Source organism: Lemur catta, chromosome 23, assembly GCF_020740605.2.
Source record: "Lemur catta isolate mLemCat1 chromosome 23, mLemCat1.pri, whole genome shotgun sequence".
Lineage (NCBI taxonomy): Eukaryota > Metazoa > Chordata > Mammalia > Primates > Lemuridae > Lemur > Lemur catta.
In genome coordinates, this window is record NC_059150.1 from 12843838 (window position 1) to 12857369 (window position 13532).

A 13532-nucleotide genomic window follows, 5' to 3' on the forward strand; every position below is an offset into this window, starting at 1 on the left:
TGAAAAAGACATCTGGACTAGAATGTTTGTAGCAGCACAATTCACAATTGCAAAGATGTGGAAACAGCCCAAGTGGCCATCAATACATGAGTGGATTAATAAAATTTGGTATATGTATACCATGGAGTACTACTCAGCTATAAGAAACATTGGTGATATTGCACCTCTTGTATTATCCTGGATAGAGCTGGAACCCATTCTACTAAGTGAAGTGTCCCAAGAATGGAAAAACAAGCACTGCATGTACTCACCATCAAATTGGTTTTAACTGATCAACACTTAAGTGCACATATACTAATAACGTTCATCAGGTGTTGGGCAGATGGGAGAGGGAGGAGGGAATGGGTATATACACACCTAATGCATGCGGTGTGCACCTTCTGGGGGATGGACACACTTGAAGCTCGACTTGGGTGGGGCAAGGGCAATATATGTAACCTAAACATTTGTACTCACAGAATATGCTAAGATAAAAAATAAATAATAATTTTTATGAGTTCCCACAGAGAAGCATATTTCTCTATGTTTTTATTTTTCTTTACCTCCTTTCTAAAGTATTTTGAGGCATTTGCATTTGTGTGTCAATCAGTGAAAAATATTTATTGATTGTCATTTATGCGCTAGTTAGTAAGCCACTATTCACACATGTGGGTTCTTGAGTTATAATTGCAAAATATATACCTAGAAAATAAGTAATCAATCAGTCTCTACACTCATGGAACTCATATTCAAGTGGGGAAGATAGACATTGAATGCCCATAATCTTTGACTATAATGGTTATTAAACTAGAAAGTAACAACAAAAAGCCAATCCCAAAATATTTAGCCACATTTTTGAGTAAGACAAAATTAAAACTAAAAGTCCAAATTAATTTAATAGGAAGAAGAGTAAAAGGTTTATCTATCAAAAGAGGCCTTCTGTGTGCTTCTAGAAAGCATGCATTCTTTAACCCAATCATGGATGTGGACAATACTTCTATTATAAAGTAAATGACATTGAACTGCTTGAATCGTAACAAATAGATATTGTTGCACAAAACTTGAAAGCTTTCAAAATCTTCATAACTTTAAGCAAGTTTCATAATTTTAAGTTTTTAATTATTGTTTTCTGGTGTCCACTTGAATAAAATGGTTTGAAAGTTGCTACTGAACTTTAATCTTTGAATAATTTAAGCATGTTTGAATGCTACTCTTAAATTAAGTCATTGCACTGTTCTCAGTGTTTTCTAAGTGCCAATGAAAGCTTTATAGTCAGCAGGATTATCAGTAATAGAGATAGGAGTAAACCTAATGAAAATATTGGCTTTATTGAATGTGTTACTACTTCAGTTTTCATCATCTTATCAAAGTTGAATTGGAACATTAGCTGTACTTTGTATATTATTGAAATATTTGCTTATAAGAGTATTTTATATTATCATATATTAAAAGGTTAAATAATACGATGGGATTCTCAACTCAATTATTTCAAGATATATAAAGATTGATATTTTATAATATTTGTGAATTTCTGAATCAATTTGATGTCATGTTTTTTAAATCACTACTCATTTATAAACAACAGATTTTTTTTCTTTCTTTTTTTTTAGGATTTGGAAACATCTCACCACGCACAGAAGGCGGGAAAATATTCTGTATCATCTATGCCTTACTGGGAATTCCTCTCTTTGGTTTTCTGCTGGCTGGAGTTGGAGATCAACTAGGGACCATATTTGGAAAAGGAATTGCCAAAGTGGAAGATACGTTTATTGTGAGTATGACAGATTTTTAACTACATGTATTTGTTGTTTCATTTTTTAAGAGTATCATACTTTTTCTATCATCTAAGGTACAGTTGGACATTCAGCTATTAGGGTTTCCTTAACAGTTTATTGGCATCCCTATGAGCATGTAATTTACTGTCTTTTAATTGTTTTTATACTTAATCTGAGTGAATAAATTAGTGCATGAGAAAAACCCAAAAAGATATATGAAAAAAGTAGAAATTGGATAGTTCCAGGTTCAAATTCCAGATGTACTATCTCCTAGCTACATTCTCTTAAACTAGTTATTTTTCCCCAAAATCTCCATTTTCATATTTGTATAGTGTGAATAATGGTACTGTGGAGGCATTACTCTAAGGGCTGGCAGCAGTATAAGTTAAACATTAATGTAGATAGTAAATGACTGACAATATTTTGTTATTAAAAAATTGCTTTGGTACCTTTATATAGCCCCTTTGGGAAGGATGCAATACAAACAGCAAACACGAGAAAGGTAATCATATAACTTAATTCAGTAATGCCATTGATAGAAACGTACCTAAGGAATGTAATTCAGTAGAACCAAAGGTAGTATACATGAAGATGTTCATGCTTGTATTATAGCCAATAGAAAAGAATTAAAATGCTTTTATGAGAATTTTACATGAAAAATAATTATACTCCTATGATGATAATAAGCCTGTATTCTTTAAGAAAATTGTGGAAGAAGAAAATGGTTGTGTTAGAGGGTGGAATTATAAACGATTTCTCACTACTGGCACCACTGTTGCAAATAAATTTTATTTACTATTCAATAATGTTTCATCTCTTCACAAAAAGTTCAACAAGATATTTATATTTAACTCTATGGATGAAATAAAGCTATTGAGTATTATTTTCTCAATTTACATTACAGTTCCAGTTTTAGTATTAGTCATGTTTCATATTTATGATTAAATTAGCTCTCAAACATTTTTACTCTTAGAGTGGAATAAAATATAGTTTTCTTATATTGATATTAGAAGTAGCTATATTAATCAAGAGGGCAGATCAGTAGTATGAACTTGTTAATACCCAATTGCTCATTCATTCATTCAACAAATTTTCAAGTGCCTACTAGATGCTGGGTCATGTTTTTTATGTAGTATATGCAATAGTGCATAAAAAAAAGTTGCACGCCCTTCGGGTGATGACCTTTCAGTCATCACGATTCAGTGTTTGGTACCAAGCACTATTCTAAAAACTTCACAAATGTGAACTCATTTAACTCTCACATATGAAATGAGGATGGGGACTAGAAGAATGCCTATGTTCTCTTTCCATTCTATGATTTCATGGTTCTTTATCTCTAAAAATTCTCAAGCTCTAACATTCAGTGATTTTCATATAGTGTGGGATGTGACCTATAATTTTTACAGTAGATAGGACAGATCCAGTTAGAGATTAAAAATATACAGTAACTAACTTCAAATAGAGAGCTTGAAGATAAACTCCTATATATAGCTCAACTTCATTTAATACATTATACTATGGAGATTTTTTTTATTGGAGGAAGAGGTAAAAAAATAAGTATGGGTACTCAACAGCTATGGCTTAGATATGTTGAAGATGTATCCTTTCCTAGAGATCATGTAGGCTTCTTAATTGTACAGTTTAGTGCCGAAAAACAGAGAAACAATTCACCTGGTTCATGTGGGAATAAAGCTGTGGACTTTAGATCTGTTAGTATTATGCTCTAATTAATGGAATTAGTAGTAAGAAAAAGTGATGGGAGTGACAGAGGAAAGTCTTCATGAAATTAATGTTCACCAATTATAAATTGTAAATATTTAATTCTTGTTTCAGTTTTTTCTACTTTCATATGTTTCTGAATTGTGTGTGGTCCACGATCAGTTGTATGCCTATAAAATAGAAATATTTCAAAAGTAGCGCAGGTAAACAAATAATGATGCAAATCTGAAACTGCATTCACAGAGCAAATGGAATTTATTTTTAAATGCATTTCACCTGTTGTAAAGCTGTGTAAGAGTAAAGCAGCATCATTATTAGCATTGATTGTTTTAAGTTATTTATGTTATTCCCAATTTTCATAAGTAAGGACAATTGAAAACTAAGAATAAAAGGGAGTAGCTTACTTGCTAATTTGCTGATAACAGCATATGGGTTAACTTTGTGGGCATGCCAGTAATCAACCCCTCTCTCTCTCTCTCCGCCCCCCATGTATCTATCTGTATGTATATGTGTGTGTGTGTAGAAGTGGAATGTTAGTCAGACCAAGATTCGCATCATCTCAACAATTATATTTATCCTATTTGGCTGCGTCCTCTTTGTGGCTTTGCCTGCGATCATATTCAAGCACATAGAAGGCTGGAGCGCCCTGGATGCCATTTATTTTGTGGTTATCACTTTGACAACCATTGGATTTGGCGACTACGTTGCAGGTAAGGTTTTCCTGGCCCCCACATTGCTCACCGAACCTGTTTCTTTTAGACTTTTCTAAAACTTGGGTTTATAATGAAATGCAATGGCTGTAGGAGTTTCGTAGGGCTGCCATAACCAACTACCACAAGTTGGGTGGCTTTAAACAAAACAAATCCATTTCCTCATGGAAGCTGGATATCGGGTGCCAGCGGGGCCATGATCCCTCTGAGACTCTGGGTAGAATCTTTCTTTGCTTCTTTCTGGTTTCTGGTGGAGGCTGTCGGTCCTTGGCTTACAGCTGCATCACTCCCTGCTCTGCCTCTTCCAAGCAAGGTGTTCTTGTGTCTCTCAGTTTCCTATGAGGATACCAGTCATATTGCATGAGGGACCCACCCTACTCCAGTATGACCTCATCTTAACTAATTACATCTGCCAGAACCTTATTTTCACAGAAGGTTACATTCTGAGGTACTGGGGATTAGGACTGCAGCGTATCTTCTTAGAGGACACAAATCAACCTATCACAGTGGCAAAGACAAAAAGTGACCCTGTGGCACTGGAGGCAAACAGAAGGGTGGATTTGAACATTTATTTTTTATTCTGTGAGGGAAATGTAATCACTGGTTGTTCAGAATTTTACATTTTTACCCTAATTTTAGAAACTAAATATCTGCCTCTTACTTATTTTTGTAACTGGTGTAAGAATTCAGGTTTAATTTATCTTTGACCTTTCAACTTAGGCTCTTTCCTGCCTTAGTTTTAAAAACAGCTACAAACTTCAGATGTTCTTGGCTACTTAAAATCTTTTTTTTTCCTCTAAAATATTTACTCATTTAATTTTTAATTCTTAGGACAGCATTTTTGACCTTAACTAGTGTCTACATTTTTCTATTCACATTTTTTCATTTCTCAAAAAATCAAGTGCCATTTGCTCTGTTGTATTTCTTAGATCTTATGTCCCTGTCAATTCAACTCTCTCTTTTCCACTTACTATCCACCATCATTATTGTTGTAATTCCAATTTTAAATAAAATATAGTAATGGTGGTAAAAGTAAGTATGCTAATGTACCATGAATCATTTTTACCAGCTTCTAAAAATCTAAACCATTCTTTTTTTTAAAAAAAAAAATTCACTTGGAAGTATTTAAAAAACATGGTAAACATTATAGTAGGATTGTGTTATTAAATTTCTCAGAATAAACTCATCACACTAATTTAGTTTTAAGAGAGTTTTATACTTTCAGACTATTCACTGTTTTATCTTTACCCAAACTACCACTTAAATATTTTCAGAAAAGAAAATATGTTCTGCAGTTCTATAAAAATCTCAGGGAAGTCTGATAGTTCATCTGTTCCTATAGATTTGTTATTGAGGATTTAACCAGGAAAATCTCTCCTTTGTGGGGAATGTGTAATATCCTTGAAGATGGGGATGTTTTCGTGAACAAAGCTTTGCTTTGGTCAAAAACACTATGTACACATCTCTGGACTAGATGGTGACCCCAGGAAAAAAGAGTGCATCACTTTGGGGGAGATCTTTTTGTGTAATAATTAGCAAAATGTGGACAGAAGAATTTCAGACATTTGTAACTCCATATAAGAAGATAAGCTTCTGTCCTAAAATACTCATTTTCTACCTCTTATTGGAGATATATAATTGGCTTGTGTAGACATGGAAAGTATGTTAACATAGGAGAAAATTAGAAACAGTGATGATGACAAAAAGTATACTTGTCTGTTAATCTTAGGCTGTCTTATCACTTTATAACTATAATTAATAAGGTCCTAGAGCAATGTGGACTATACAGGTATTATGTGATGAGTCTTATATTTTCAGGCCAACAGCCTCCTATTTATTACTTGTGTTATTTTAAACAACTGACAAACTGTGTCCATCCAGTATGTGGCCTTTATGGTCTGAGACTCTCTAAAAAAACAAAAATTATAAATGAAAATAAAGGTGGGTGGAATCCTAAAATTACAGTGTATTTGTGACCACTGTATAAACTGGCTTAGGGGAAAAAGCAAATATTTTTACTTTATGGCTTTGTAGAAGATGAAAAAAAAATTTTTTTAACTTACCTTAAGAGATCAACACTCTGCAACTGGTTAGACTGGCTAGATTGCACGAGTCTATTAGTAGCTACTCCCAACTGCCCAAGGAAAACATCTTGTGTGTATCAGCGGTGACCCTGATTCAAAATTATGACACAGTGTGGTAGGAGAGTAGGGTGACAGAAAGATCCCTGTGTGTCATTAAGTATAATCTAACAAACAAATCCTTAGTAGGATTTATTATATTGTTACCCTTCTTTAAATCCGTTACTTATTTTATTTTTATTTTATGGAAGAAATAATAAAAAATGGTAGAAATACACTGTTTTAAGCATAGGAATTTGATGTGATTAAAGTCACAAATGCTAAGTAAGAAAAATTAGAGAGGAGGCAGATTAACACAGTTTTGTCCGTTCACCTTTGTCTCCTTAATTTATGTGTTATGTTTTATGGCCATGTTGGTCTTCATAAAGCCGTAGAACCCGGCTGCTAGTACTATGGTCATTACATGCTGGGTTCTTGTGCCCAGGGAGTGTTTCTGGAATGAGGCGTGGATGAGGGGGCAGATGTGGCAAAGGCCGGGTAGCTAATGTGTGCCCTTTGCAAGAGTCTTTGGAAAAATAAAACTTGTGAGGATTTCTTATTAAAGGATCTTAGAAAATAATTGCCTCATATAGTTCGTTAGAGTACACAAAATTAGCCTTTGCTTCTTGGCTCCTTGTGACTGTAAAATTAGCTATTGAGCTAAGTAAGGCGAGGTCCCCATCTGGGAATGATCAGTTATTTACTTTTTAGAACCTTCCCTCTTGCTATTAGATGTCGCTACAGATAGAGTTCTTATTTAATTTGGCTATTTTTGCCAGGGCAAAGCAAGAGCCATTGCTCTAACTTGAACCTTCTCGTCTTTCTATTGGGTTATAAATCTCAAAAGAAAACAAAGATGTACATCCCCTAATGCACACTCAGTATTCGATGCTCTTCTCAAACCCTGCAAAACCTGTTCCGAATGGGATTAGGGCTCAATTACATTGTTATAAGGAACATCTCTGAAGCTATCTTAAATAACATGTTCTTTAAACTGTGGCGTTATTGAAAGATAAGAACATATTTTGGAAAGTGATTTATAAACGTTTATGATACAGTTTGTAATATATTCATATTTCTTAATGTTGGTGTAGTTATTGGGAGCATCTCAAGAACAACAAGTGATGCTGTGGTGATTTAGAGCAGAACTCTGAAATAGTGCTTGTCCCCAGGGAATAAACAAGAAAAGTAGACTTTCTATGATGAGAAGAAAATATGACAACTCCTATTTCTATGCATTTCTAAATCCCCACTCCTTACTTTTTATTTTTATATGTCACAATGTTTATGATACAATATATTAGAGCATAATAAATTTCTAACTCATGAATAACTGTATATTTAGATTTGCACATATCGTACTTTTCCATTGTCGGTAATGTTGAATCCAAAGCATTTAGAGACCACAGATAGGCAGTGGTCTCTGTGCATGTGACTGAATATGGGAATTCAGCACTTAGTACTTTTTCTGCAGGAAGAGATCTCCCAGCAAATTTTAATTTTATATTTATATGGGCAAAATGTTTTAGTGGCTTACTGAGGGTTTCCTTAGTGATTGGTACCTGCTTCTTCCTGATGACCCTTTTCGTCTTATCTCAGGGGTCAGTGTTCTGGGGCTAAATGGGACCTGGGAGGCCACAGAGTCAGTCCAACACTTTTGTTTGACATATGAATAAGCAGACCCCTATTGCTAAGGGTAGTGAATGCAGAGTACCTCTTCCTGAAAGGTGAGAAGGGAGAAAGGAAATTATTTAGCAAAGTGTCATTTACTTGATTTTAAAAGCATTTATAATGATTTATATAGTCAAATTCATAGAGATAAGTTAAAGTTCATGGTTAAATTATTATTTAAAAATTAATGTTGATGCTTTATGTTCTGTTTCTTAACTTTTACCATTTTATTTTTTTATTTGGACAGATGCCTGGGGTGATAAGTTGTTAAGTCATGCTTGCTTTATAGACTGAGTGCTAAATCAGCTTTTCTTCATTAAAATAAAATAAGTAGTATTAGTATATGGTAATATGTGAAAGATTGTCTTTTACTTATTCAGGCTGGCTTTTACAACTTGTCTTCTTTAGAAAGGTCCATGGCTTTAAAAGAAAACACTCACAAAAAAAGGAGTTGGTGATTCTTCAAAATTTGAGAAAAGTCAAATAATTACCTAACTTAATACAATTTAAAATTCTTTTTCAAAGCTGGTGGCTCCTTTAATATACGCTGCTAGGGTTAGAGGGGGTCAATGGAATCTAAGACACACATTTTCACAGCTTGGTTAGAAGCTGCCCAATGTAGTCCTTCCAAACACTTCTTTTCATAAACCGGATTGATTCATGAGAGGCAATGTGAATGGGTAAAAAAGCCAGATGCAGATTTATTGTTTCACAAAGCAGTGTCCTCACATTACCTAGTTTTCTAATAAAAACCAAAAATTCCAAGCAAAAATTCAGATGTTCTAAGAAATCTTCATGGTCGATATTATGAAAATATCTAAGCATTGGTTTATTTCACCATAGAAATATACCTCTTTGGAATTTTGGTGAGTGAAATTTATACTTGGTTAAGTAATGAAATTTTTTTCAGCACACATGTAGTTATTGAATGCGTACTAGGTCAATCAGGCTTTGGTGCTTACTGCCTTGTGTTCCTTCTATATAGAAAATATAATTTGGAACTTTCCCAGGTAAAATTCTTCTTCTCCTGGTTCATTTACCTTTATAACATTTTTATAATTCTTCATGGTTCTATAATCATTTGTCATCACATTTGTTTGACTTGGAAAAAACATATTTGTATGTCTCATATTAAGAATGAAGTTTTCTTGGAATTATGTTTTAAAACTCATTATTGGAAATGCAGTGTTTAGGTAACCAAACTATTGCTTTCCTGTAAAACCGAACTTATGACTCATTCATTGAAGTGCTTAGAGCTTGCTTAAGTAAAGAGAATTTTATCGTGAAAACATAAATCTCTGTTTAAAAACCGTGGCAAGTTTTTTTTTTTTTCCAAAACAATTTGTTCTAGTAGAGACCCTCTAGAAAACAGTATCTGATGTTGCTTAAGAGTTTTGCAACTTTGTCAGAAGCCAGTTAGTAAAAGGGCTATTATTGAGTTGATCACTGAGTAACACTTTGCCAGGAATTCAACAGATAACAAAGAAAGTACCGGAAAAAGAGTGAGACCTATTGGAGAACAGTCACTGCCACCACCACCACTGACACAACAATGGCTCAGAAAAGTCACTTTGATCAGAAAGGGAGAATTTGTGTGACTGCTAGAGAGATGTATTTTATTCATCAGTCATTCATTAGTTTGTTTAGGTATTTAGTGAGCACGTACTGTAAATTAGATACTATGCTTAGCACTTGGTGATAACAATTGCTCTAATTCCTCTTCCTGTGGGATAGAATGTACGAAATCCAAGAACAACAATTAAATTAAATAGGGAACTTTCTTCTCTTCCTGGTCGTTGCTGTTTTATAATGCAGGAAAATTCTGCAAGGGTCCTGGTCACTCCTTGATTCAGCCATTGACTCCCAGAAAACTCAAAGAGAGCTGATAGCCATCTGTTGATCAATTAAACAGGATTTGACCCAAAGTTCAGAAGTCTCATGGGACTATGGAAAAACCAACAAGTTATGTAATTTCTAGGGTTCAGAATGCATCTATAGAAGCATTGTAAAAGCATGTGGGGAAAAATGAGGAAGAAAGCATTCAGTGATTGATAATTATAGCTTTGTGGGGCAGGCAGTAAGTTGTACTAATTCTTGTGAAAAAAAAAATTCCAGATTGCTCTGTATTGAGATTTAAAGGTAATTTCTAGGGATAACTATTGTGTTCATCCTGTATACTGTTCCATCTTCGCAAAGGATAAATGAATGAGACGATGTGTTGATTTTTCTTTCTATATGATGGTGAGATTGCTGTTCTTCTCATGGCAGTTTTCCTAATTTAAGACCAAGCATATGGACTTCTTAAATGCTGAAATATAGAATCCCAAAATATACGTTTGAATGCTAGAGGCTTAGTTACCTTTTTTGGCATTATGTTTTTCTGACTCCATGGCATATGAGAAGTTTGGTTTAGAGTAGGTGAGCTATTGTTTCATACTGAAGTCTTATTTCCATTTGTAAAAAAGGAAAACCGGATTTACAGTATCACTGATATCATTGAAAGAGCCTCTCAGTTCTTGAAGCAACGAGGAACAGCTTATTCACTTAAATGACTATAACAAAAGAAAAATATACTAAAGCAGAAAATAAGATTTTCCCCTCCGTATTAAGGCAGAATAGCTTTAATTAATAAAAGTAAAGTTAAAAAAACCCAAATTAAAATGAATATTTGTTATCTAAACTAAACCAGGATGGTTTTCTTTGTAAATATTTTGTGATTCAGAGAAAAGAAAAATCACCAAAAAAAGAAAATTGAATTTAAGGGGAAGGAGGTGTTTTAAGTTCAGGTTCTTTGGAAGAAGCCAACTGTTGGCAACTGTTGGAGTGAGGACAGAGCAAGGTGAGGAGGCTCCTAGGGAGACGGTGTTTGTCGGCAGACCCACGTGGTTTCTAGGTGAGACCCTTGAGGGGAGTGGGTACGACTCCTTCAGCTGAGTGTTTGCAGCCTTAGCTGAGTACCTGCCAGGCAGTAAGGGCAAAATAGGTTGGTGGATAAATAAGAAGGACAGTAGCTACGATTGTAGGTGACATGGACCAGTGGGTTCCATGAACGAGCCTGCGTTTTGGAGCTGTGCAGATCTAGGTTTGAATTCTAGCTCTGCTGTCCCGTGCCTGTATGGCCTGACAGATGTCACTTAATTCCTACTGAGATTATGACATCTCTATTTTAGAGTGGGAAGCTTACCGTTAGAATTACAGGAAGCCAGTAGAAACCTGTCTTCTATTCCTAAGATCCAAACAAACCATGACAGTGATGGCAATTAGATCATCAGCTTTATTTCTGATAAAGGCAGCTGGTGATGTGCCTTAAATCTAGGGCCAAAGGGTCTTATTAACAGCCCTGCCCTAAGTCAATGGAAGTGTAAGGAGTAGGAATACAGCTCCCCTCGACACCTACCCACGGGGCTTTGGGATGAATGATTTCATTTATGTTGGTAATCAAGAAGTCTGACTTTGCCCTCCTCTCTCCCAATCCAATTGTGAATATCCTGTAAATCAGCTGATGTGAGCATATTGACTGGGTTATGTAGGGATACCAGGGCCAGAGTAAAAAAAAATGCCTTCAAGGAGATACCTGCCATGACCCAATCAACAATTCTTTGCAGCCAGGTAGGAACGGACTTTCTTAATGTTGAGTAGAGGAATTGTTCCCAGCTAAGTTAGGAAACCCACTTTGTAGAGAGGATGGTTTCCTAACAATAATGCCAGCCAGAACCTTTCCTGAGCTATATTTTTAGTAGTCTAATGTGTTAGATTGGATGAGGTTCTGGCTGAGCTCCTTATGCAAGTATCAGGGAGAAGAGATCCAGAGAGAGCTGGATCTAAAAGAAGCTGTAACATATCATAACAGAGAGTCAGGAAGATTAGATTTATTTTGACTACTTGGAAAAGTTTATAAGATTCCCGAAACCTTTGTACCTCCACCCCTGTTTGCTATTTTTATTGCTGTCTGTATGCTCTCCTATAATGATTAGCCAGAAAGCTCTTAAAATGGAAAGAACTTGTTTGTGCATTTTCAGTGGCAATAAAGGAAAAAAAAAAAAGCAGTGGAGTGACTATTAGTGCCAGGTTGATGGGGAACCCAGGAAAAAAGAGTGGGTTGTAGAAACCTACAGGCTGCATCTCAGGGAGTCTGTGGAAAAAAGAAGAAAAGGGTGTGGTGGAGATAGAAATTCTACAGGAAGTCAATAAAAGACTAGATCTCTTAATAAGCAAGAGACACGTGGATAGGTTTCCCAAACATAGCTAGACTGAAACGAATGCTTGTAGCAGCCAGGAATTTCTTTTTAAAGAATTTTCTAATTTAAAAATAAAGCTAACAACCATTCTTATGAAGTTATCCTGACATTATAGATATGTTCATTTAAATATGATTCTTAGAATTGATTAATATAAAAATTAATTTATAAATTTTAAATATCAGAAAGTGTGTAGGATTTGTGAGTTGTTTGACAAAACTGCTTATATGTAGTATTAGTTTTCTGAGATCATCTGACTGCCAGTATTTCCTCTTAAGAGTGGCAATTTAAAAAGGAAAAACAATTTTTCCCCTGAGCTTAGAATCCACTAAAACTTGTGGGTTGAACATTTTACCCAAATATAGACCTTTTAGTGATTAAGCTAATTTACTCTTTTCAAACTGTGACATCCTGTTTATAAGAAAGAAGACTTATAAAAAGTCATCTTGAGCATGAACTAACTCTTCTAAAATCAACATCTTGGTGAACTTATGTGTTAAATGAGTCACAAATATTTGGATGAAGATTTTTTGGTTTTGAAAGAGAAAGTACTTGGAAAAAAATGTCATTTTGGTTTCATTGAAATGGAAACATTTGAAAAAATGGAATTCGCTGGTGAGCCTATCAAATAACAGGTTTCCGCACACATTTCTTAAATCAGCTCTGTGGATTTGTAGAGTTGCATCCCCCCGGAGCCAAGTCTTAACCATCACGAGATGCATTTAGCATCCATAATTCTTCCCAGAAATGATTTTTTCAATGTTACGCAAAATAATATTTTCACAATATTTTGAAGGTAATATTATTCACTTTGTAAACTGTACTCTCAAAAATTATTGGTTCCAAAAGAAAGCTGAACTTGCATCTATTCACATTATTTACCTGATAGAAAAATGCCGTCTTTTTACTCTGACCCCTTATAATTTGAAAATGTCAATGTGAGCAACTGAAAGTCTAATTTAGAGTAATGTTATGCTCAATATTTTATACTTGATTTTTAATATAGACTTGCAATTGATTAGTTGTTGTTATGAAATATGGGTTGCATCCATGACCCCTGTTTAAGCACCCCCAGTCTATACTGTTGGTCCTAAAATCCTTATCTCCTGCTCTGTCCTGTTAAGTGTTAGATCTGCATTTAAGGGTCCTGCTGGGTATGACTTTGAGTGCTTAAACCTATCATGTCTCAGTTTAAATTACTTTTCTCTTGTTTTAGTCACAGTTCCTTTCCTATTCAGTTACTGCATCATCTCCCAAGTGAGGTTCGTTGGTCATCAGAGAGCTCTTCCTCTCACTTGTCACACCAACTAATTGGTCATT

At 34.8% G+C, this 13532-nt stretch overlaps 1 protein-coding gene across 3 annotated transcripts in view; it reads left to right on the forward strand.

The window, feature by feature from the left end:
* The window catches only part of KCNK2 (potassium two pore domain channel subfamily K member 2), a 156425-nt gene that overhangs the window by 120341 nt on the left and 22552 nt on the right, over window positions 1-13532 (forward strand). For all 3 annotated transcript variants that reach the window (XM_045536423.1, XM_045536422.1, XM_045536424.1), the window contains exons 4-5: window positions 1590-1750; window positions 3997-4183. In XM_045536423.1, the coding sequence (XP_045392379.1) occupies window positions 1590-1750; window positions 3997-4183 (348 nt within the window). The remainder of the gene's footprint in view (window positions 1-1589; window positions 1751-3996; window positions 4184-13532) is intronic.